A 26700-nucleotide genomic window follows, 5' to 3' on the forward strand; every position below is an offset into this window, starting at 1 on the left:
AAAAATTGGCAGAAATAAAAATGGGCAGAATAAACACTTTCAAAATTGGAAATTGCAATTATTAAATTCATTAAATTTTAATTGATTAAGCTAGTTAAAATCAATTTAACTGACTAAGTTTCAAATTAATTGAAAACATCAACAGATGGAAGAAATTCTATAGGGATAACAATTAAAGATAGTAAATGAAAAGGTGACGGTGAGCAGTTGCCCCTTAATTTAGCCCTGAGAGACAATCTTTATGCACAGGAGTGGGACAGACTCTAGATAGGAAGACAACAAAAGAGGAGCAGAGGGAGTAACGGACATAGCATTAGAAGGGACAGTTATAAGAATTTCCAAGACTTGGAGGTTGACGTGACTCCACACGTTGGCAGAGAAATACAAGTACCTGATACAGGGTAATTAAAAAAATAATACCAGGCCTAAATATAAAATGGTGGAACTGCAGATGACTAAGGCTGAATAAAAACAAGGAACTGAACTTAAAAGGTACTAGAAGAGGAAAAAATGATAGTATCCACAAGGGAATGTCCATTGGATAGACAGAGGACTGCTTTTCCACTGTAATTGGAGCAGGAAGACAATGAAACATCTTCAAAGTGCCAATAGAAAATCTATGTCTCAGCTGCTTCAGCAATGAATGAGTTCCGTCAAGAATAAAGATGAAACAATGGACATTTTGTAATACACAAAGCTTAGGATAACTTTAAACACTGGAGCCTAACTTAAAGAAATATTAATAGGCATATTTCAGCAAGACCAAAAAAGTGACCCTGGAAGAAGGCACTTGGAACAATATAAAAATGACAATGGGACTGTGGTATGTGACAAAATCTATGTTACAAATTGGCAGAGGAAGATGGAAAAATATCCTACAAACAAGCAAAAGAGTCAAATAATTCTAAGGAACACACAAAAAAATTTTAAAAAACCCCTCATCAACAGGAACTTAAAGAGACAAAATTTTTCACACCTTAGAGCAGCAAAACTTAAAAAATACTGATACAAGCAAGTGTTGAGAAAGAATATGAAAAAGCAGGAACTTTCTTCACCACTGATACATAACTCAGCATAATCAAGTTAAAAAAGCATTTTGACAATATCTGATACAGCTGAAGACGTGCATACCTTGCTATCTGGGATTTCCAACCTAAGGTGATGGGTCCCAAATGTTTATTGCAACAGTATTTATAAGAGTGAATGATTTAAAGTGACCTTTCTTCCAAAAAGAATAAAGATAAATCGAGTAATTTGTGTAGACACTGAAACAAAGTTCCTAAAGATGCTTGTAGCAGGATGGATCCATCTCAAATCTCTTAGCAACCTGCAGAATGATATGTACAGTTTGCTACCATCAGCATAATATTTTAAAACATGAAATAATGTTGGATACATACAAGTATAAAAGTAAAATATGGGGCCTGCCCTGTGGAGTAGTGGGTAAAGCCACTGCCTGCAGTGACGGCATCCCATATGGACATTGGTTCAAGACCTAGCTTCTCCATCACTTCTGATCCAGCTCTCTACTATGGCCTGGGAAAACAGCAGAAGACTGCTCAAGTCCTTGGGCCCCTGCACCCTTGTGGGAGACCCAGAAGAAGCTCTTGGCTCCTGACTTCGGATCAGCTCAGCTTCAGCCATTTTGGCCCTGGGGAGTGAACCAGTGAATGAAAGACTTCTCTCTGTCTCTGCCTCTCTGTAACTCTGCCTTTCAAATAAATAAATAAATCTTTGAAAAAAAAGTAAAAGAAAAAAGATGTATTCGACAATATACACAAAATTTAGAATAATAATTCACCTGAGACCGTGGTAGGGGAAGAATGGGGTGCATATCAGTTATATGGTTGAGTTTCAACTCTATCTTATAACGCTTTATGTCTGAAAAATCAGAAGACCATAAGACAAGAAAATAATTAATAAACAATGATGATAAATGATTCCTATTGTCTTGCAACCCCCTTACCCTGTCCAGTACAGCATGGTTCCTAAAGCAAAAAAGGAAGTACAGTGGAGTGACTGGCAGGGAAAATATTGAATTAGTCTAGGATTTAACCTTGTCATCACTAAAATGCATTGAGTAATTGTAGCTCTGGTTCATGCAACACCACTTAATTTCTAAAAGGAAAATTAATAAGGCAAGAAGCTGGAGTCAGAGCAAAATATTTTTAGACTGTGTTTTTTAGTTTCATTGAAAACATTGACTTGGATTGACTATGCATCAGTTATGTCTGGGGCAGAACTTTGGGATTGTGTTGAAGCTGAGGGAAATATATAAATGAAATATGTAAACAGCCATTCAAGACATTCTTTTTAAGTAGCTTGCATCAATGTCCCCCTCTAAAAAAAAAGAAATTTTAAGAATCCTCATGGATGTGTTGAATTTCAAAAACTGGCGATGGCTTTGATGTGCAGCCATCAACCTCGAGGACATGAAAGATGGAGTGGCCCTCTAACTTAACATGTGGAGTTTTGGTGAGGGTGGCAAATGGGTGAGGCATGGAGGAGCTGAGCTCAGTGGCTGCTCGTTCTCTCAGATTCAGGGCCAACAACTTGGTTTGGTAGACTGCTTGAGTTGTAATTAGGCTGAGTTGAAAGAAAAACTTTCAACATTCAAAATTGCTTTAAAGTAGGCAGCTGGATGGTGCCTGGGTTTGATACCTGCCTTCAGCTCCAGCCCCTGAGTCCAGCCTCCTGTTAATGCAGGACCTGGGAGACAGCAGTGATGGCTCAAGTAGTTGGATTTCTGTCTCTATCCATGCGAGGCCTGGATTGAGTCCCTGGCTCCTGACTTCAGCCCTGGCCCAGCCCCAGTTGTTATAGGTTGCTGATGGGATCTCTCTCTCTGCCTCTCAAGTAAATAAATATTTAAAAGTAAAAGAACAGGGGCTGGCGCTGTGGCACAGTGGGTAAAGCCGCCACCTGCAGCGCCTGCATCCCATAGGGGCACCAGTTCTACTCCTGGCTGCTCCACTTCTGATCCAGCTCTCTGCTATGGCCTTAGAAAGTAGTAGAAGATGGCCCAAGTCCTTGGGCCCCTGCACCCACATGGGAGACCCAGAAGTTCCTGGCTTCTGGCTTCTGATTTCAGATCGGCTCAGCTCTGGCTGTTGTAGCTATCTGGGGAATGAAACAGCAGATTGAAGACCCTACCCCCCCACACTCTGCTCTCAGTAACTCTGCCTTTCAAATAAAGTAAATAAATCTTTTTTTAAAAAATAAAAGAACAAACTTCTCTGGGAGTTTTCAACTCAAAGCTCAGTAACTCAAAGTTCAGTCTTCGAGGATTTTGTTTGTTCCCATGGAACCATAAATGAGTTCACTATGAAGCATTACCTTGTTTTGGAAAGGCAAGGATGAGAAAAAAAACACAAAGTTTTTAACCAGAGAAAATTAATGCACTTCAAAAGTCGATAGAAAAAGTGGAATTGAAAGATATTTATTTTGGTGCAAAAAATTGAAATCCATGCATTTTCCATGACTTTTTAAAATACTTCATATATGGGGCTGGTGCTGTGGCGCAGCATGTTAAAGTCCCAGCCTGCAGTGCTGGCATCCCAAATGGGTTCCGGTTCAAGTCCCGGCTGCTCCACTTCCAATCCAGCTCTGTGCTATGGCCTGGGAAAGCAGTGGAAGATGGCCCAAGCCCTTTGGCCCCCGCACGGACGTTGGAGACCAGGAAGAAGTGCCTGGCTCCTGGCTTTGAACCGGCTCAGCTCCGGCCATTGTAGCCATTTGGGGAGTGAACCAAAGGATGGAAGACACCCCCCTTCTCTATATTTCTACCTCTCTCTGTAACTGTTTCAAATAAATAAATATTTTAAAAAATATTTCATATAGCACATTTTCTAAAGAGACCAGATCAAAAAATATACTGCTATGTGAAGACCCTCTCAACTTTTCCATAGATGAATTATTTTTCATAGATGTTGGCATGATTTTCCAGAAAAATATCAATGCTTTAACATGTAGCATCCGTTCTCTTTGGATCTCTTCAATCAAAAGCAAAAAATGGTTTAAGAACGTAAGTAACAGAATTGAGTAACTACAGGTTGAGACAAACTAGATAGTCAATAACTATTTGTTGAATGAACTCAGTCAAATTTTGTTTGTTTATAAAACAGATTTATTTTTATCTATTCAAGAGGTAGATACACAGAGCTCTCATCTATCTGCTGATTCACTACCCAAAAGCTCACAATGGCCAGAACTAGGCCAAAGCTAGGAGACAGGATCTAATCCAGGTCTCCCATGTGGGTGGCAGGAACCTACTTGAGCACTACTGCTGCCTCTTGGGGTCTGCATTGGCAGGAAGCTGGAGTTAGAAGCCAGAGCCAGGTATTGAACACAGGTGTCTTAACTGGAATATTAACTGTTGGGCTACACAACCACCTCAAAACTGAAGCTTTATTCCTTTTAAAGATTTGCTGATTTATTTATTTATTAGAAAAGCAGAGAGAGAGAGAGAGAGAGAGAGAGAAAGAGAGAGAATCTTCCATCCACCAGTTTCCCCCAAATGACTACATAGCTGGGGTGGGCCATGTCGAAGCCAGGAGCCAGGAATTTCATTTTCATCGCCTATGTGGATGACAGGGACCCAAGTACTTGGCCCATCTTCCACTGCTTTCCCAGGCACATTGGGATACCTGCATTGTAGGCAGAGACATAATCCATTGTTCCATAACAATGGCCCTGAAACTGAAATTTAAAAGTGTAAAATTTAATCTAAGGATATTGTTTTAGTTTAGGCTGTAGATGATATTTATGTATCCTCTTAATTCTAAAACCTTGAATAAAAATTGTTTTTAAATAATATAATTGTTGACTTTAAATCAAAATATTTAAAATGCTTTCTAAATAAAATGTAGGTTAAAATTATCCAACAGCTTTTTCAGAACGTTGAGGGAAACCTGTTATTTTATAAAAATGTTGCTGAAGAGTGGGATGTGGAGTATATGTAGACACTAATCAATCATAATTTTAAAATGTGTATTTTTAAAGTTTTGTGATGAATTAACAACTCAATCAAAAAAGAAATAATGTGTTTTAAAATTCCGTAAAACAGTTGCTTGATAAACACCATAAGCTATAATTTTCACATCACTGGACGGGTTGCAATTTTATACTTTATGTAGAAAATATTATCTAGGTTCACATGAAGAAATAAATGTTTATCATGCTCAAAGTCAAAATGTATTTTCCGTTACTGGTCTGTCATTAGCACGGATTTTCTTGGCATGGGGAAAAATGAGTGAGAAATCTGGAGATACAATCTTTCTCATGTATTTGTTAAATTTGCTATAACAGGTAATTTATAGTATCTGATTTATCATTGTGTTTGTCAGTTGAATGGAGATAATCTTTCCTCTTTTTAGATCTTGTGGTTGTCGCAAAAGGCAAATGGAAAAATTAATATAAATGTTCTTTAAAAAGCCAGAAGTCCCATATAAAAGTTACCTTATTAATTATTGTCAGGGAAAACTCATTTCACAGGAAACTGAGAGAGTAAAAACATGTGTGAAGTTCTGCTAAATGTGATCTTTGGCCCTTCCAAGTGTTGATGATGCCTTTCTCTTTCCCTTTTCCCCTTTCTGCATTTACTTCCCTTCTGTAGAACCTCTACCTGTAACCAGTGTTTCAATATATGACTATAAGCCTTCTCCTGAAACAGGAGTCTTGTTTGAAATTCATTATCCAGAAAAATATAATGTTTTCACAAGAGTGAACATAAGCTACTGGGAAGGGAAAGCCTTCCGGACAATGCTATACAAAGGTAAGCATGGAAGGCAGAATGAACAACGAATCTTCCTTCTTACACAACTTCTCCCCACTGGTCTTTTTTAGTCTAAGGAGGTTTTATAACTCACCTTCCAACCAATATAAACCATTAAAAACAGTATTGATTCACACATTTTGGTTGTGAGGAGTCATAGAACATCTTGTTCATTAGTTAAGAATTGAGTCATTGCCACAGAATGAGAAATACTCAAATTACATTTCCTTACCTGTTACTCTTGCCAAAGGCAGCAAATCTGGTGCCTGGAAACAAATGCAAACAAGGTGAGAAGCAATCTCACCTGTCTCCTTCTCAGTCTGATAGAAGGGCACCTCAAAGACTGGGAACTACAGGACTGCCTTTCACAAAGTTGGAGCTGCTCCAAGAATATTCTCAAATGCAAAAGACAGTACTTACCCATAGGACCAGTTAAATGATTACATTACTGTGCAAAAAGCAATTCTTCATTTTTGCTGGCTTGGTGGGGACACTGTGAGAAGAGGAAAGAGAGATCAGGGGAATTAACAATTCAAATTAGTCAAAGGAACGAAATCTAGAAATTCCAGTGAACTTGAGGGGTGGGGAGGGGGAAGAGGAAAAGCTAGAGAGAGCAATACTTCAGCCTCATTGGGAGTGAATCCAAATTGAGGTATTTGAATAACCTCCAAACACAACACCATAGCAGTTCTTTGTAGTGAGAGTACATACTGGTATCAAAAATTGAGCAGCTATAACCTGGAACATAGGTGAGGTGGTAGAGAATGGGCACAAGTCACATGGTATCCAGAAGGTGTCACTCGTTTTGCTGCTTTTACAAATCCTTTTCTACCATGTAATTTTCCTTTCCAGAGACACTGGTTACAATATGTGCAGCATATGTAGAATTTTAAATTTCTTTTTAAAAAAATCAAAGAAACATAAGCATGAACTCCATGTTTTATTGCATGCTTTGTTTTCAAAGGAAAAATTCTGTAAATTCATGAATTGGACCTTATTTTATTATAGATCACATGTAATTACAAATTCATGAACAACCACAAAACAATTGCCAAAAATTTCATTGAGTTAAAAACCAGGAGTTTAAAAAACAAGTGAATTAATATGCTTCCATGTTTAAATAATTTGTAAACTATCTTTAGCTTTTAATTCAACAAAGTAGTATTTTTAGTTTCTTTCCCTCATTTTTTACTTGAATTGGATTTTTAAAGTTATCATGATTTTATTTAATGTTTTCCAACTAGAATCTAAACCAATATTTTCTTCTTTTTGAGCAAGCACTAACTGCCAACAGGCTACTTTTAAAAGAGGGTGGTTTTTGTAAGTGAAAACATTGCTCATAAAATTGATATTTATTATATCATAAATGGCAAAATACTTTGGTTTTTAATCTTTTTGTGCAGAGCTAGCACAAACCCAGTCTCTGCAATTTGCATTTATTGTCTCCATTTAATACTCCAAAAAATGTCCTCACAATAAAAATATAACTCAGTGTGCCCAAGCTCCTTAGGAATCCTGGTAGAAAAAGCCTTTCAGGGTTGAGTCTTAAAATACAAAGTTTCAAGCCTAGCCTTCTACTAATTCTTTATAAATGACCTGCCAGAAATTGGGGAAATATTATTTTATGGATATTTAACTGGAATTTTTTGACATTTTCTAGAAGCATGTGATATTTAGAAGGCAATATTTTTAATGTCATTAACTTTTCTTCTCCCAGATTTCTTTAAGGGAAAAACAGTATTTAATCACTGGCTGCCAGGAATATGTTATAGTAATATCACCTTTCAGCTGGTTTCTGAGGCAACTTTTAATAAAAGTACTCTTGTGGAGTACAGTGGTGTCAGCCATGAACCGAAGCAGCACAGAACTGGTAAGTCTTCTGAAGAATCAAACTCAGTGTATAAATAAATAAATAAATTACATGGCGCTGTGTGTTTAGGTTTACCTTTCTAAGAAATATGAGGATACTTCAAAAAGTTTGTGGAAAATAGAATTTAAATAAGTTCATTTTGGTGCAGAAAAATTTGAAATCTATGCCTATGAGGGGTCTTCAAAAGGTTCATGAAAATGCACTTTGTGAAACAAACATATATTGATTTCAAATTATTTTTGCATGAAAATAAACTTGTCTTTTGATTTTATTTTCTATTTGAAATACTCTTGAATTCTATTCCAAGTCTAGGAAAGTAAATATAAATACTTTTAATCATTTAAAACAAAGTTTCCTGTCAATGGAGAAGGAACTGAGCAAAATATTAAATAAGAAAAATCTGAAATGTGTCTATGTAATCACTGATTTATACTTGTTAAACTAAAAGTTATGTGACACTACCAAAAGCTATAATTAAGTAACTTAACTAGATGCAGTTGACATCAGTTGACAAATGCCAACATAGCAGAAAAGCAGAGGGAAATATTCTAGCGCTAATCATCAGATTATCAAAGGAAAATGCTGGGATGCAGATATATCTAAAACTTACAGTGCTTAATTTTAGCTTATTATTGGTGTGAAACACTATTAGAGAATGGATGGACAGAAGGAAGAATGGATAGATAAAATAAAAATATACCTACTAAATACACTTTGCCAACAAAGACTATACTGAGAGTGCCTAATGTGCCTGGTACCTGCTCGGTTGCTAGAGAGGCCACTCGCACCAGCACTGGGGATTGGTTATGATAGACCACACCTAAAAAGTCATGCTTCTTCTTTACTAAGGCCAAAACAGAGACTCTTTCTCCTAAATAACTAACTCACCTCATGTTACATTAAGATTCTATTTGTATTTTTCATTTTGTAGTTCAAGTAAAGAAACATCTTTACCTGAGCAACTTCTACTTGGTGAACACGGGGACTCTGCCTTCAACAAACGTAGTACAGGTTTTGCACAAATCCAGTCATACAAGGCAGAATGAGATACCTCTTATAAACTTACTTAAGAGCACAGGGGAAGGAGGGATTAATTTTTATTAGAAATTCATGGGCGAGAACTTAGTTGAGCTGCTGTTTGACAGGTAGGTAAAAATTGTTGCAGACAGAGACCAAGCAGTGTCTTTGTAATTTTCCACCTCTAGAAAAGTGTGCAAACTCATTTTGTGCTCAGGTGTCTCATTTTATTTACATCGGAAGGTAAGACATATTTCCAACATGTGTGTTAAGATCTCCAAAGGCAACTCTCCTGGGTACAGCTGTGTCACATGGAGTATTTTTATCTTGGTACTAGTTATAAGTATACTATTGTTGAGGGATTTTGTTTTTTGTATTTTTTTAATGTTTTTGTTTTCATAATAAAGATCAAGGTACAGAGACACTTTTCCTATAGTGAAGATATGATAAAGTGAAAAATATTTTCATAACTCTGCTTTAGAAGTGGTTAAGTTACTACTTGACAAATACAACACACTTTAAGTGTGATTGGTGATATGTTAGTATATAAATATGTACATTTTGTGGATGACATATCACCCACAAAATATTAGAGATATGTGTACTTAAAACCACATTTGTTCTTCACATAAGTTTGTATACTAGAATTGAATTTTTAAAATTAAACTATTTAATACATATGCTTCTGTATTCAATTAATAGATTAAGTATTCAGTATAATAGATTTTAAAATTATTTGAAAATGAACATCCTGTCTTTTACAGCTCCTTATCCACCTCGAAATATTTCTGTTCGAATTGTAAATTTGAACAAAAACAACTGGGAAGAACAAAGTGGCAGTTTCCCAGAGGAATCATTCATGAGATCACCAGAAACAACAGAAAAAGACAGAATCTTCCATTTTACAGAGGAAACTCCTGAGCCACCTGGAAACATTTCTTCTGGTTGGCCTGATTTTAATAGCAGTGACTATGAAACTACGTCTCAGCCATATTGGTGGGACAGCGCATCTGCAACTCCTGAAAGTGAAGATGAATTTGTCAGCGTACTTCCCATGGAATACGAAAATAACAATACACTCAGTGAGGCTGAGAAGTCTACTCCAGCCCCTTTCTCTTTCTTCCCTGTGCAAATGATATTGAGCTGGTTACCCCCAAAACCCCCCACTGCCTTTGATGGGTTCCATATTCACATAGAGAGAGAAGGTAAGGCCATAGGAAATCAGAGGAATTCAGAAATGCTACAAAGGAATGGAAATTGAAATGTTTGTATTTTTGTTTAATTTTTGCTTATTTATTTGAGAAACAGAGAGAAAAAACTCTCATGCACTGATTCACTTCCCTAAATGCTCCTAATGGCCAGGATTAGGCCAGGCCAAACCCAGGAATCAAGAACCCCATTCACGTCTCCCATGTGGGTGGTAGGGATCCAACTACCTGAGCCATCACCTGCCATTTCACAAGGTGAACATTAGCAGAGACTCAAACCCTTACACTCCCATGTGAGATGTGGGCATCCCAACTGATGGCTTAACTACTAGGCCACACATGCACCCTAGGAATGTTTTTCAATTTGAGTTTAGAAAGAAAGGATGATTGGTAGACAGTTGATATCTAAACGAAAGGTAAAGAAAGAAGAGTTTAATTGAGTGTTCCTTGCAGACTAAGAGCAGAAAATAGATCAGAATCAAGTTTGTGTGATTGATGAGTTACAATCACTAACAACTGTATACACTGCTCTGCCTAACATTTCATATACCCCAGGCTACTCAAGAAAACTTCATATTCAGAAATGTTTTGAATGAAATATCTGACCATTACAAATATTGTAGAATGTTTTTGAGAAATTTTCTGTTTTCTCATATGCAAATGTGTGAAATATGCAGAAAAGAATTTTTCTAACAAAATGTACCACCAAGAGTGTGAGAACTGTATCCTGCTTACCTAGCTACTCTGAATCCTCTTACAGTAAGCTCCTCAGGAAGCAGCACCTACATTTTCCTAAAGAGGAGTTCATAGTCAAACAGACAATACACAGCAATTAATATTTCCACTGTGGCTATTCTTTGAGGCTTCCAAAAGTTTGTGGAAAAATGGAACTAAAAGATCAAGCAAATTCCATGAACTTTTCAAAGCACTCTCATGATATATCTTGTATTCACTTATGCAGTATTTGGAATTCATTCTTCATATTTTAGTTCACCAATTTATGAAAGCAGAGCCATGACACTGAGCAACTATGGGTCATATATCGTATATCATATCTCAATCGTTGCTTGATATATTTTTACTAAATCATTTTCTATTTTCCAGTTTAGTAATTTGGGCCATGAATCATATACCACTTGTGTTTAGTAGGTTTTTGCATTCATTTCTTTTTTGTTTTGTTTTTACAATAACTACTCTATTTTGTACTTTGCAGTTAAGTAGTTTGGGTGGCAAGAGTTGTCAGGTTGCCAAATTTGAAGTTACAGTGACAGCCTTATTGTCAGGATAGGACATTAGAATCATGTAGTCTCACATGTGATGTACTTGTTTACTCCTATTTTATTTAACAGAATGAGATACAATGCCTGTAGATTCTTCTATGCTTGGTAGTAGAGCAATCAGTCATACCAAAATGTTATATAAACTGAAATCCTTCATCATTCCCAATTATTTGAGTGAAAAGTCATTTGCCTGGGTTGCTTTATAATTTTTAAAAAAGCCTCCTTAGTCTGTATTCTATTTTTTTATGCCTCAGTATGTTCTGTGGAAAATAGGATCTTGAAACAGAGTATTTTTTGCTACTTTCAGAAAAGTTCCATCACACTTTTATCTGACCACAGTGTGTTCTTTCAAAGGCAGCTGTAGTCACCAACTGATGATAACAACTTCAAATGAAGGGGTAAACAGCAGGAGATGGGCAGTGAAGCCATGCAAAACTTAAATTTCTGGAAGCAAGTAGATGAAGGATAAATAATGCAAATGCCCAAAAATATATACAGAATAGTTATTTCTATGAGAAATAATTTAATGTATTTTAAAACATTTCTGGGTATTTAATGCTACCACAAAGAACTTACAAAACATTTTATGCGAATTATTTTTCTTCCCTTACAATCAGGTGAGAAAGCCAATGATTACCATCTTCTCAGAACACTCTACTTCTGTTTTATGCACAGAATTTTATTAGGGAAGAGTAGATAAGCACACAAAGTCTATACCCATTCCTAGTTTTATTGGTTTGAGATCATATTTTAGTTTTATTAAAATTTTAACAAAATTTTGAAAATGTTGAAATGTGAAAATTTTGAGCTCCCATTCATCTTTCTTGTTTTTAGCACCTTCAGAGGTATAATTAACAACAGAAGTAATTTTTAAAATAATTAATTGACTGGCATTCTTTCATACGTATATATATATATTTTCTCTTTTTTATGTATGATTTAGAGAACTTCACTGAATATTTGACAGTGGATGAAGAGGCGCATGAATTTGTTGCAGAACTCAAGGAGCCCGGGAAATACAAGTTATCTGTGACAACCTTTAGTGCCTCAGGATCTTGCGAAACTCGAGAAAGTCAGTCAGCAAAATCACTAAGCTTTTATATCAGTAAGTAGCAAAGAAATTATTTTGCATTTACAGGAGGAACTAGCACAACAAAACTGGTGAGATTAATGATGCTTGGTGGTCAATTATTCACAAACCTTAGGGACCCTGGGAAATTTTCAAGGTCAGGAGAGGCCCAGCTCCATGAGTATTTGACAGCAGAGAAAATGTAGGTATGTTTGATGGTAGCAACCCTATTCGGGGTATCTGACTTGAAGATGTTTTTATTGTTGTGATAATTGAACATTTATTACACTGACCTTCTATACTAACCACAACAAAGTCTCCAAGGACTTGGACCTATGGTGTGGGAAATATGACTTTCTGTTTGAGAGCATAATGAAATCTGATATTACAAGATTGTGTGAAATATCTCAACAGAGTGTTGGGCCTGTAAAGCTCAGAAGACAGACAAGGATTTAAGCATAGTTATCCCCAGGTGGAATCCATAATGTTGGCAGAAGACAAAGACAGAGCACACTAAAAGCCACACATTCAAATTTTAGGGCAACACTTACTGATTCCAGAAAGGATAATGGCAGAGAGAAACCAGATCTCTACAGCCTGCATAAAGAGTGCATGTCCCTGTATTATTTTTACCTCAAGTATGGTTACTAAAAGTTGAAGTTAAAAATCATTTTCCTAGTTTATCAGCAGTTACACGTATGTCTCCATCAGCACAAAGAAAATGAGATGGCAATGGCCAAAACCTGTTATCAGGAAAGAACGACCACCATATACCCGATTGCCTTCTCTAAAGGCAAAATCAAATAATCAAATAATCATCAAATAATCCTCAGTGGTGGGCTAGGGGGTAGGGATGTGGACCTGGGGTGGGAAAATGAAATCAGTTATTTAGAAGCTTAAAAATGTCCCAAATTCCCCCCCACCACCACCACCATGTAACATTTTGTTTATGAAGCCAAAAATCTTACCAGGAGTGAAAGTCCTGAAAGACCCATCAGACACGCAGAAAGGGCATTCGTGATTGCCTGGCATGACTCTGGTGTGGAGACCTTTGACATGAGAGTGCTTGAGAGTGGGAGTGAAGTGGAGTGTTCAGTTCTTCCCACAAAGCTGAATGTTTCTTCTGGCCGACGCCATAGCTCACTTGGTTAATCCTCCGCCTGCGGTGCTGGCATCCCATATGGGCGCTGGTTCGAGTCCCAGCTGCTCCTCTTCCAATCCAGCTCTCTGCTGTGGCCTGGGAAAGCAGTGGAGGATGGCCCAGGTTCTTGGGCCCCTGCACCCAAGCGAGAGACCTGGAAGAAGCTCCTGGCTTTGGATTGGCACAGCTCTGGCCGGTCCATCCAATAGGGGAGTGAATCAGCGGATGGGGGACCTCTCTCTCTCTCTGCCTCTCCTTCTCTCTCTGTGTAACTCTGACTTTCAAATAAATAAATAATTTTTTAAAAAAAAAGCAAGCCAAGAACAAAAAAAATTTTAAATATGTATATATAAATTCTGCAGACTAAATACTTAACTGGGTAAGTGAGCAACAAATGAAGGCATATTAGTTTCACTCAACACAGAGTAGTCACACATCAGCTAAATTATATTTGCAGCACATTTTCCTGCAAATATAATTGTCTGTTGTTTCAGACATTCTGATACCTGAATTGCCACATAATTAAGATTTATTACCTTAAGATTTATATTTAGGCTGGTGCATTATGATTCATATTTATCACAAATGTGATAGTCTTTCCACCAGAGATGAGAATTTAGGTCACTATTTACATTAGGCACCCAACAGCCTTATGAAGGGACAGGACCATTTTTACCAAGTTTAATTCTTCTTTTACATTTTTAAATATTTACTTAATTTATTTGAAAGGCAGAGAGACATAGGAGATAGGCAGCGCTCTCCTTTCATCTTATTCACTCCCTAAATGCCTTCAAAATTCAGGGCTTGGCAAGGTCAAAGCCAGGAGGTGGGAAATCAATCCATGTCTCCCATGTGAAAAGCAGGACCCAAATATGTAGGCCATTCTCTGCTTCCTTCCCAGGTCTGCATTATCAGGGAGCTGGAATCAGGAGCAGAGCTAGGTGTCAAACCCAGGTGTTTTGATATGCTATACAGACAAACCAAGTGATATCTTATTATTATTTGATTTGAAAGGCAGAGTTACAGGGAGAGGGAGAGACACAGAGAGAAATAGAGAGGGAGATCTTCCATCTGCTGGTTAAATCCCCAAATGGCTGTAGCACCCGGAGCTGAGCTGTCTGAAACCAGGAGCTAGGAGCTTTCTCAGGGTCCCCATCTGGATGCTGGGGCCCAAGCACTTGGACCATCTTCCACTGCTTTTCCAGGTGTATTAACAGGGAGCTGGATCAGAAGTGAAGCAGCTGGATCTAGAACCAGCACCCATATGGGATGCTGGCGTCCCAGGCAGTAGCTTAACCCTCTATGCCACAAACCAGCTCCACCAAGTGGTGTCTTTACCACTATACCAAAAGCCCACCCAAAGGAACATTTTGTTATCCCTATTATCCCTATTTGCATGTGGGAAAAAACCTGAGTTACAAAATGTTCAGATGCTTCTGTGAATGTCAGAATGCAGACTAGAATTTAGGATTATTTGATAACAAAGTCCATTTCTGTGCAGTTTGCAATGACCCATTATCTTGGTTGATTTTTCAGGTCAGCCTTTAAAAACTATTGAGTGCCTGAATTTGTTTGATTGACTCCTACTTTTTTCTGTCTGTGACCTACTAGACCAGGAATATTCCTAATAGTAATAACAGTTCAGTTATATAGTTCTCTACTATACACTATTTCATGTGATCACATCATCAGCCTAGTGGAGATTAATCAGGTGCTGTTATGACATGTCACAAAACATTGAATCGGGAGGCAGGAGTTCTGGTTAGGTTACAAGAAGTTACTAGCTGTAGGACAATGGGCAATGTCTATGGGACTCAGATTCCTCACCCACAAAATAATTCTTTACAATTCTAACATTCCAAGATATGTCCATTTGGCAGAACAAATGACTGAAATTCAGAAAAATTTGATCACCTGTCAAAGATTACACCACTAATTATAAGCATAAGTGGGTCATGGGCCAATTTTCCCACATCCAAATTGATGTTTTCACTATTTCATGGTGCTCCAAGAAGTCCCATAGAGTTCAGAGCCTGGATTTTGGAATCACACTTCCTGTGTCTGAATCCCAGCTATGCTTGTCCTATTCCTGCCTCTATCTCTTCATATGAGAGGGAGATTTAATAATAATACTTGTCCCATTGGTTTATTATAAAAATTAAAGGATTCTAATACTTGAACACATGTAAACTTAAAACAGTGCCTAGCATGTAATTGACTCTGCTCATCATTATTATCTTTTTTTTATTATCATTTCCCTTGCACCGTTCACACTGAGCATGAGTCTGCCCCCCACATCTTCACCCCAACAGAGCCACTTGAGCCTTTTCTTCTCCTGTCCCAGGATCTAACCTAGGAATGGAGCTTCCTGTTAAGGAACTTAGAAATGCATCCTAAGCAAATAAAAAGAAGGTACACATTTGCGTTTCAACAAAGAATTTCTATAGTTAATAATCATCTTAACATTTCTTAAATCCTTAGTTCTCAGGCACTGTGCTCGAAACCACTTTAGACCCAAGTGAACAAGACCAGCTTTGGGCCCTAATATGGATATATTTTATAATAATACAAACCCCCACGTCCATCAAATTATCACCCAGGTTTTAGTTGGTCCTTTAATTGACCAGCTTGTTGCCTGTTCCTTCTCTCACAGTCATAGCCTACCTCCTTGATCCCACGGTTGCCAAATCTCACTTTTTCCACACGACTGTAGTAGAGGCTTTTTTTTTTTTTTTTTTTTTTTTTTTTTTTTTGACAGGCAGAGTTAGACAGTGAGAGAGAGAGACAGAGAGAAAGGTCTTCATTCCATTGGTCAACCCCAAGTGGCTGCTAAGGCCGGCGCACCGCGCCAATCCAAAGCCAGGAGCCAGGTGCTTATCCTGGTCTCCCATGCAGGTGCAGGGCCCAAGCACTTGGGCTATCCTTCACTGCCTTCCCGGACCACAGCAGAGAGCTGGACTGGAAGAGGAGCAGCCGGGACAGAATCTGGCGCCCCGACCAGGACTAGAACCCTTTGTGCCGGCGCTGCAGGCGGAGGATTAGCCTAGTGAGCTGCAGAGGCTATTTTTAATCTCAAGTAATTATTTCTGGAGGCCAAAAATCCTGGTAGCAAAGGAATCCAAAACACTACTATTTCCACTCTGTTGAATGTAAAAGAAAGTCTCCCTACTGAAGATTCTGTCAGCATGCCCATGACCGCTGAGGTGGAACTCTTGTCTCTTGGTAGAAGTATTTTGTTGTTGCTAAGGCTACTGTTGTTCAGATCAGTGGGGTGCTCCTAGAGCTATAACTGGACAGAGGTTCTGAGAAGCTACCGGTTTTACTGCCAGTCTTGCTTTGATTATCTTTGTTAGGGCAAATGGAAAACTACATGATTTTTACAGCTAGAATCCTACCATCCGCAACTTTTCTTTTGTTCTGATTTGAAACATTCAGGTCCTACAGGAGAGTGGATTGAAGAATTGACAGAGAAGCCCCGGCATGTGAGCGTCCATGTTTTAAGCTCGACCACTGCTTTGATGTCCTGGACATCTTCCCAGGAGAACTATAATAGCACCATTGTGTCTGTGGTGTCACTGACCTGCCAAAAACAAAAGGAGAGCCAGAGGCTTGAAAAGCAGTACTGTACACAGGTAAAGCACAGGGCACGTGGCCAGGCGCACCTGCCCTACTGAGGCAGAGCCTCGCAGGGCGATGCAAGGAGGTGATGGCTAGAAGCCCTGCTGAGGTCTCCCAGGCAGGTATGTTGCAAGCAGCATTTGCAAGAGCCAGGAGAGGGACCAAGAAATGCTACAAATGGTCCTTCAGTTACACCACCATCTTCCGTTTCCTTCCTAGGAGGACCATGTATGTGCCTTTCACCTTCATTCTTTATTCGAGAGAATTTGCTAAGCACTAACAATGTGCCAGGCAGTAGGAAACACTCTGGAGATCTAGATAACGTTTAAACACCCTGCTCTTGGCAGATCCTGTAATCTAAGAACAAGGGGTATGTGAACACATGATGACTGCACCATATAGAATAAGGCCTAGACAGAAAGTAAATGACAGAGACGGGGTCTGAATTTACAGAAGTGAGGAGCTGGGCATGAATGATACAACTTCAGGAGATAGAAGATGTAGAAACTGGTCAGAAAAAAAACATTGCCACGGCCGGCGCCGCGGCTCACTAGGCTAATCCTCCGCCTTGCGGCGCCGGCACACCGGGTTCTAGTCCCGGTCGGGGCACCGATCCTGTCCCGGTTGCCCCTCTTCCAGGCCAGCTCTCTGCTGTGGCCAGGGAGTGCAGTGGAGGATGGCCCAAGTGCTTGGGCCCTGCACCCCATGGGAGACCAGGAGAAGCACCTGGCTCCTGCCATCGGATCAGCGCGGTGCGCAGGCCGCAGCGCGCTACCGCGGCGGCCATTGGAGGGTGAACCAACGGCAAAAGGAAGACCTTTCTCTCTGTCTCTCTCTCTCACTGTCCACTCTGCCTGTCAAAAATTAAAAAAAAAAAAAAAAAAAAAACATTGCCACGAGAGGAGAGTTTGAGGATTTTTTTGGCTTTTCAGTTTTACTTTTTCCTATTCTTTTAATCTTTGCCTATAAAAGTAATGCATGCTTGCTGGAACAACAATTGAAAAGCCCAAAGGACATAAAGCAAAAAACTCCTCCTTATCAATCACAACTAAGAGGAAGGGGGAGGAATTAAACATGAGTTAGCTGACCTGGAAGGGGAGCCGGGTTGGGGACAGGCAGAGGCAGCATGCCACCATCGTCTTGAGTGACTGCAGAATGCGTGCACACACCCCTCACCTGTCCTGAAAGAAACTGTACAACCCTGAGCCAGGAGGAGCATTGCTGTCAGGAGCCCTGAGTCCCCGGGCCAAGCCCTGATCTCCTAAAATCTGGCTTCGTTTTTTCATAAGGTTGTATTTGAGAGTTCCTGGTGTTTTACAAACACATTTTCTTCACGGCAGGCAATTCAAGTAGAGCAATTCATGTCGATTGATGTGGAGCAGGTTGGAAATGTAGCACTCAGAAGAATGTTTGCTATGGGAAAGTTATTTGGAGTGTTTTCATTGTGCCTAGGAAAATTAGGCATTTAGTACAATTCAAACAGTGGGAAATTTTAAATTGATAAGGTGGATGCAGGAATCAAGGCCCCCAGAGCACTAGAAGGAAGTAGAATGCTGAGATCAGACCATACTTGAAGGTGAGGCTACCCCTTGACTTGAGTAAATTCCCCAGTAAATGAGCTGAACTGATTACCTGCTAATCACAGCTCAGTGTGCAGCCTATGCTTCCCTAAGCATACCCAAGGAGACTGGCTCTTTACACCTGCAGAAACGTACCTTTTCTTTCTTGGCCCAGCTAGTGTACACGTTACCTACCATTCATGTAGAAGGAGCGGCGGGGGGGGGGGGGGGGGGGGGGATGAGAAAGGGGAAGAGGAAAGGGAAAAAAAGAAATGAAGAGACAGAAATGTGAATACAGGTTGGCAGATCAGCAGAAACTCAGAAATTGATGAGAAATTTTGTGTTTATAATTTGTCACCAAGGCAGGTAGTTTGTAATACTATTGCCCTCTTGTCACTCTTTAATGGATATATATCTACAAAGCTGCTTCTTATTTAAAAAATACAACTTCCCTTGGATGAATTTATCATACTGGCAAATTTAAATGTCTGTGACTCCAGGTATTCATTTGAATGGACAGAATCAACTTTTGCCAAAAATACTGGACAACTACAGGAATTTTAGCACCATCCTGAAACAATCTACACTCTGTGTCCTGTGTCATTCTAATATTCTAAACAAGCAAAATGGGTGATTAATTAACTAGGTCACCATTGATGGTTATGGGGGGATGTCTACAATTTACTCTTGAGTTTAAAGAAAAGTTTGGAGCAATATTGATGAAAATAGCACATATTCAGATAGGTATCATAGTATTTGTGTATATGTGTTAGAGCAGGTCTAGGAGAATTCTTTTTTTTTATTTTATTTTATTTTATTTTATTTTATTTATTTTTTTTGACAGGCAGAGTGGATAGTGAGAGAAAGAGACAGAGAGAAAGGTCTTCCTTTTGCCGTTGGTTCACCCTCCAATGGCCGCCGCGGTAGCGCGCTGCGGCCTGCGCACCGCGCTGTTCCGATGGCAGGAGCCAGGTGCTTCTCCTGGTCTCCCATGGGGTGCAGGGCCCAAGCACTTGGGCCATCCTCCACTGCACTCCCTGGCCACAGCAGAGAGCTGGCCTGGAAGAGGGGCAACCGGGACAGGATCGGTGCCCCGACCGGGACTAGTACCCGGTGTGCCGGCGCCGCAAGGCGGAGGATTAGCCTAGTGAGCCGCGGCGCCGGCCGGTCTAGGAGAATTCTTACCACAATGTCAGGATTTGTGGAAGGAGAACTCGACGTTTTTCAATTTATTTCATTGTGACTCATCTACTATGTAAACTATTTTTACAGTGAGCGTGCTCATTTTATCACTTAGGATGCATTTTGTCATTATTGTTGCTATTATTAGTTTAAAAGGCAGAAGGGAAAAATATCCAGAGAGAGCTCACATCCTTTGGTTCACTCATCAGATGTCTAGGCTGGGCCAAGCCATAGCTGGGAATGCAATCCAAGTCCACACGGGTGGCAAGGACACAATTACTGGAGTCATCACCACTACCTCCCAAGGTCTGCATTAGCAGGAAGCTGGAGTCACAATCCTGAGCCAGGTATCCCAGACCCAAGTATTCTCATATAGGATGCAGGTGTCTCAGCTTCTAGGCCAAACACCTGCCCTAGAAAGGTTTTTAAAGAAATAAGGCAGTGCTGCTTAGTAGAGGGTAGCATGAATGCTCTTATTCATGGTTAGTGTCTTTTGGAAATTCTGTATCAGATGAGGACTTCCAGTTGACTAGCTTTGTCAATAAGGATTCCAGTAGAATTAAAAGTCTAAAACATGGGTAGAAATCTTGACAGGAAAGAATATAAATAGGAAAGGAAGGGTGGAGATGCTAACCTGTCAATTCAACCAATCTTCTCTGATCAAGCTCATTTAAAAGAAATTTGATATACACTGTTCCTTCCATTTATGTGTACGAGTTGTCCAGATGTGAATCATAGGATAATTCTGTGTATAATGAGTTTCTGACATTATAAAACTTTCAAATTCATATCATATAATCAGTAGTATGTTTATTCTCAAAATATTCGTGAGACTTTTTAAAAATTGTATGGGGCTGACATTGTGGTTCAGCAGGTTAAGCGGACACTTGCCATATTGACATCTTACATCAGAGTGCCAGTTCAACTCATGGCTGCTCCAGCTTCCTGCTGATGTACCTGGGAAAGCAGCAGGTAATAGCCTAAGTACTAGGGTCCCTGCCATCCATGTGGGAAACCCAGATGGAGTTCTTAATTCCCGGCTTTGTCCTGGATTAGCCCTGGCTGTTGCAGGTATTTGGGGAGCAAGCCAGAGGATGAAAGAACGCTCATTCTCTCTCTCTCTCTCTCTCTCTCTGGGTATGGGTGTCTGTCTGTCTCTCCCTCTCTGTATCATTCTGCATTCATAATAAATATGTAAGTATTTTTAAAAATTTACAACATAGTATACAGAAGATCAGTTTAATATATACTAAACTGATCTTCTGTATATAAAGAGAATTGAAAATGAATCTTGATGTGAATGGAAGGGGAGAGGGAGCGGGAAAGAGGAGGGTTGCGGGTGGGAGGGAAGTTATGGGAGGGGGGAAGCCATTGTAACCCATAAGCTGTACTTTGGAAATTTATATTCATTAAATAAAAGTTTAATAAATGAAAAAAAAAAAAAGATTCCCACATCTCATATTGGAGTGGCACTTCCAATCCAGCTCTCTGCTAATGTGCGCCCTAGGAAATGGAGATGAAGGCTAAAGTGTTTGGGTCTCTGACACCTATGTGGGACACCCAGATTGTCCTTTAGCTTGGCTCAGTCCTGACTGCTGTGGGTATTTGGGAAGCAAACCAGAGGACAGACAATCTCCCTGTCTCTCTTTTTGTCTTTCTGTCATTCAAATAAAATGAAAATAAATAAATAAAAATTTAAAAAAATTTACAACATAGGTAAGCTGTCAACCAAATTGTTATACATTGTTGTGTTCTTCCTGCAGCAATTCTGCAATTCTGTGTATCCCAAGTGACAAAATGTTGGTAAGATTTAACATTTATTGATAATCTGGTCGACACAGTCTTAACAACTCTGTGAGACATATATTACTACTATTTAGCAATGAGGAGAACAAGAACTTCAAATAAAACATAAATAAATCCACATGATTGATTTAAGGTGTTCTAAAAGAGAATCTATGTTCTTCCAACTAAGCAAGACTGTTTTACATAATAAAGAGACTAAAGATCAAAGAAGTACACTTCTTTTTTTTAAGACTTATTTATTTATTTATTTGAGAGGCCGAGTTACAGACAGAGATAGGTCTTCTAACCACTGGTTCATCCCCCCAAATGTCTGCAACATCCAGAGTTGGACCAATCTAAAACCAGGAACCAGGAGTTTCTTCCAGGTCTCCCATGTGGGTGCAGGGGCCCAAGCACTTGCGTCATCTTCCACTGCTTTCTCAGGTGCATTAGGAGGGAGCTGGATCAGAAGAGGAGCAGCTGGGACATGAACCAGCACCCATATGGGATGCCAGCACCAGAGGTGGAGGCTTGCTACACCACAGTGCCAGCCCCAGAAGCACTCTTCTTAACATGTTAGTTGGATCATCAATCCTTCTGTATACCAACACTCAATTTTAATAAATGCATCCTATTCATCTATAGGTTTATATGCTTTTTAAAGAACAGTAATTATGAATGAGCTCATTTAATGAGAAATGTTCTGTACAACCATATTTCATGGGATTACAACAGCCTTGTGGGGGTGATGATCACTATGTCTTGATGCTCAGCCCAGTGACTTGTTCATGGTATAGATTAGAAGTCACATTGCTAGGTTCTAGTTCCAACACTGAATCTAAGTAAGTGACCTTGGCTATTCTTTGGCTTTATTTTCTCAATCTATTAAATGTGAGATTTGTCCTAGATAATCTCTGAGGTCATTTATGTCTCTATAATTGGATATTATATGCCTCTAAGTCATGAGAGACAAGACATCCCTGCACTGATCTTTGTACATAATCAGCTGACACTACAATTTAGGATGTCAGACTACCCTGTGGTATTGCTGATTTGATTACGGCTAGAGGCTTGGTGTGTCTGTCATGTGCATAGCTACAAATGACATTGATGGGTATAAAGCAGTTCACGCAGGTCTTATTAAATCCAGCCATAGAATTTGAATGTTCTGCTTTCTTTTCAGTGTTCACATAAACTATAAATCATCCTGCTTTTAAAATCTGACCTTCCCCACTATGAGGAAAGGATTCTGAATTTCAAAGTCCTCCATGGTTCTACAAAAAGTCCTTGAACACAGCTTCAGCCTTGCTGTCACATTCTTCAAGCCCAACTCTAAATAAATTTTTATTGGGTGTTTAATTTAAAGGTGAACTCAAGCAAACGTATTATTGAAAATCTGGTTCCTGGTGCCCAGTACCAGGTTGTGATGTACCTAAGAAAAGGCCCTCTGATTGGACCACCTTCAGATCCTGTGACATTTGCCATTGGTAAGTCCCTAGCCTTAAGAAAATGACTTATCTTTGTCAGGGTATTGGTTGGGAGGATGCAGTGTGCAAACTTAAATCTTTATCATTGTCTGTGGAAGATCTATCCTAGTTCACCAACATTCCATCTTCAGATTTCAGCCATCCCTTAGTGTCCATGGGGTGTTGGTTTCAGGACCCCCCTGCATATATCAAAATCCTCAGATGCTCAACTGTCTTATCTAAAATGACATATTGAATCTGTGTATAACCTACATACATCCTGCCATCATGAATACTTTGAATATCTCTAGATTACTTATGCTATATAAAACAATGAAAATATTATATAAATAGGTGTGTAAATATTGCTTAGGGGATAATGACATGAAAGAAAGCCTATGTATGTTCAGCACAGATGCAATTTTTTTTTCAAATATTTTCAACCCTGAGTTGGTTAAATCTCTGACTTGAAAATCTATAGACAAGGATGGCTAGCAGTCATAAATAACTACAGTTATATAATTGGCAAACTACAATTATGTAGTTGGCAAAAATATAGAATTTACCATGTAGGGGGAAAAATCAGAGGCAAATGCATTTACTTTGGCTGTCAATGGCTGTAAAGTAGTAGTTTTAAGTCATTGCTAAGATATTAAACTTTCCTTCCTGGCTTTCTTTTTTCACACCCATCTCTCTTCTTTTTAGTGCCTACTGGAATAAAGGACTTAATGCTTTATCCCTTGGGTCCTACAGCAGTGGTTCTGAGCTGGACCAGACCTTACCTAGGAGTGTTCAGAAAATACGTGGTTGAAATGTTTTATTTCAATCCTGCAACTATGACATCTGAGTGGACCACCTACTATGAAATAGCCGCAACTGTCTCCTTAACTGCTTCCGTGGTAATCTTCCTTAGCCGCCACCATGCCACCATGCGTTCCTGTGTTGCTCTGTCAAAACTGTCAGAAAAGTTACCATTTTGTAGCTACACACAAGGTTTCTGCTACACACACATGTTAGTTGCCTTGCTATTAGGTTTTTGGGGTGTTTGGAGTTCCGTTTTTGTTGTGAGAGGGAGAGAGAGATAATTGTGGCCAAGTACTAGAGGGAGAGAGAAAATTTTGAGGATGTAGTTTTCACTTCTAGTTGAATTTGTTAGTCAACATTTCGTCCTAAGGAGTCTGCTTAAGGCTGAGGGGAGCTATCAAGTGCTCAGTTCTCTGCTCCTGAGGTTTCCCTCAGGCACTCAGCGGTTCACTGATGCTGCCTAACTAATGATGGCTCTTCTTGACAGCCACAAATCAGCTAAGCACCTGTAATGTCAGCCCATTAGAGAATGGTTGTCAGGAGAACAGGTAGTGATGGCTCTTTCTGGGACTAGAACTTTTTTTATAAGTATAGGTTTCCCATAGGTACGCATGAAGTACATGATTGCCCTCTGCCCAAGTGGATTCTAGGAAGCACCACGCACACGGTCTCCTGCTCATGGTCCACCTTGGAATAATGCAAGCTGCGAGTTATCCGTCTTAGAAACAGGGGGATAGGTTCATCCAGTCACTTACTAATAAGTGTTATTTCACTCGCATGATATAACAGGAAATTGCAAAGTGAAACAAAAGTCAGAAATATTGGGATCTTATTTTGAATCACCTTTTAAAAATTATAGTTTGTATTTCATTTTATTTATGCCTCACTTCATTCTAGAAAGAATTTTTTATGGACTATTTACTAGACATAAAAAGGTGCCCAAAAAAAGGAAAGAGAGATTACTTAAAATGACCTAGTGGAAATTACCAAAAATACTATTTTCCCCCTTTGTTTTCTGTCTCTTTTTTGTTTCCTCATTCAGAGAATAGCTAATCTGTTGCCAGCATGGTACTACAACTTTCGGGTAACCATGGTGACATGGGGAGATCCAGAACTGAGCTGTTGTGACAGTTCCACCATAAGCTTCATCACAGGTGAGTGGCACTTGAGAAATGGTGCCACACTTCCAGAAAGCTTCAGCTACCCACCCAGCACTGACTGAGCATCAGCTTCATGGAAGAGAATGTGTTTGTTTCTAATCATTATTTGTTTAGCTGATAATCTTTGAAAACTAAAATATCATTTTTATTCTGCATTCCTGCCCTTGGCTGATTTTTATTCTGAGTCACTGCCCTGGACTTGTGTGTTCCATATGGGGACTGACTGGAAAAGAAATGTGGCAGGCAGAGTCGTCAGCTTCACATTGCACATGCCATTGATTTAACTCATGTGATGATTCTATTTGTTAGATTGCTTCTATTTCCTTATTAATTAAGCCATTTTGTAAAGTTATGGACTGACTGTAGTAGGGTCCATTTGGCTGTTAAAAACATAGGCTCTAAGCCAGTGTTGTGGCTCAACAGGCTAATCCTCCACCTAGCGGCGCCAGCACACCAGGTTCTAGTCCCAGTCGGGGAGCCGGATTCTGTCCCGGTTGCCCCTCTTCCAGGCCAGCTCTCTACTGTGGCCCGGGAGGGCAGTGGAGGATGGCCCAAGTGCTTGGGCCCTGCACCCCATGGGAGACCAGGATAAGCACCTGGCTCCTGCCTTTGGATCAGCGTGGTGCACCGGTCACAGCGTGCCAGCCACAGTGGCCATTGGAGGGTGAACCAACGGCAAAAGGAAGACCTTTCTCTCTCTCTCTCTCACTGTCCACTTTGCCTGTCAAAAATAAAAAAAAAAAAAAAAACAGGCTCTGGCAGTGGGCATTTGGCCTAGCCATTGGGGCGCCAGTTGGAATGCCTGTGTCCTGTGTCCGAGTACCTGGGCTCAGAGCCCTATTCCAGCTTCCTGCTAATGCACGTGGTGGGAGATGTTAGGTGATGGCTCAAGGAATTGGATCCTTGTCTCCCAGGTGGAGATTGCATTCCTGGGGCTTTGGGCTCCACCTTAAACAAGTCCCAGTTGCTGTGGACATTTGTCTGTCTGTCTTTCTCTGTGTTATGTCTATTTATCCATCACTATGTCTCTCATAAATAAACATCTTTTTTTAATCTTTTTTTTTATTATACAGGCAGAGTTAGACAGTGAGAGAGAGAGAGAGAAAGAGAAAGGTCTTCCTTCCGTTGGTTCACCCCCTAAATGGCCACTACGCCCAGCGTGCTGCACCGATCTGAAGCCAGGAGCCAGGTGCTTCTTCCTGGTCTCCCATGTGGGTGCAGGGCCCAAGCACTTGGGCCATCCTTCACTGCCCTCCCGGGCCACAGCAGTGGCCTGGAAGAGGAGCAACCAGGACTAGAACCTGGCGTCCATATGGGATGCCGGCACCACAGGCGGAGGATTAACCAAGTGAGCCACGGTGCCGGCACAAGAAACATAATTTTAAAAATAGGCTCTGAAGGCAGATAGTTCTGGATTTGAGCTGGGACTCTGCCATGTACCACCTGTAACCTTGAGCAAACTAACTTTTGTAAGACTCAGTCTTGTAGACATGTAAAATAGGGGTGATAATGAAAAGGGGCTCATTTAACAAACACTTGACTATTTGAACTAAGATTTTGAGAACTCCTTGCTGGACAACAAAACTGTAGTTAGACTTGTACTGAGAAATCAGGGGAAAAAAATGGTTAGATGAAGAATAATTTTGGCAAAGTAGCATCCTTACTGAACATCTAATTTTGTTGAAACTTATCTGTTAAAAACATGGAAATAAATCTATCCCATGAATTTCTTAGACAACTTAGATGGTACGCCACGTTTCTGTACAAC

The 26700-nt window shown here is 39.8% G+C and overlaps 1 protein-coding gene across 1 annotated transcript in view; it reads left to right on the forward strand.

Moving 5' to 3' along the window:
• The window catches only part of PTPRO (protein tyrosine phosphatase receptor type O), a 107050-nt gene that overhangs the window by 15239 nt on the left and 65111 nt on the right, over window positions 1–26700 (forward strand). The window contains exons 3-10 of the mRNA XM_062195228.1: window positions 5615–5773; window positions 7491–7643; window positions 9425–9865; window positions 12092–12253; window positions 16794–16990; window positions 22869–22989; window positions 23674–23867; window positions 24815–24926. Of these exons, the coding sequence (XP_062051212.1) occupies window positions 5615–5773; window positions 7491–7643; window positions 9425–9865; window positions 12092–12253; window positions 16794–16990; window positions 22869–22989; window positions 23674–23867; window positions 24815–24926 (1539 nt within the window). The remainder of the gene's footprint in view (window positions 1–5614; window positions 5774–7490; window positions 7644–9424; window positions 9866–12091; window positions 12254–16793; window positions 16991–22868; window positions 22990–23673; window positions 23868–24814; window positions 24927–26700) is intronic.

Source organism: Lepus europaeus, chromosome 6 (assembly GCF_033115175.1).
Source record: "Lepus europaeus isolate LE1 chromosome 6, mLepTim1.pri, whole genome shotgun sequence".
Classification (NCBI taxonomy): Eukaryota; Metazoa; Chordata; class Mammalia; order Lagomorpha; family Leporidae; genus Lepus; species Lepus europaeus.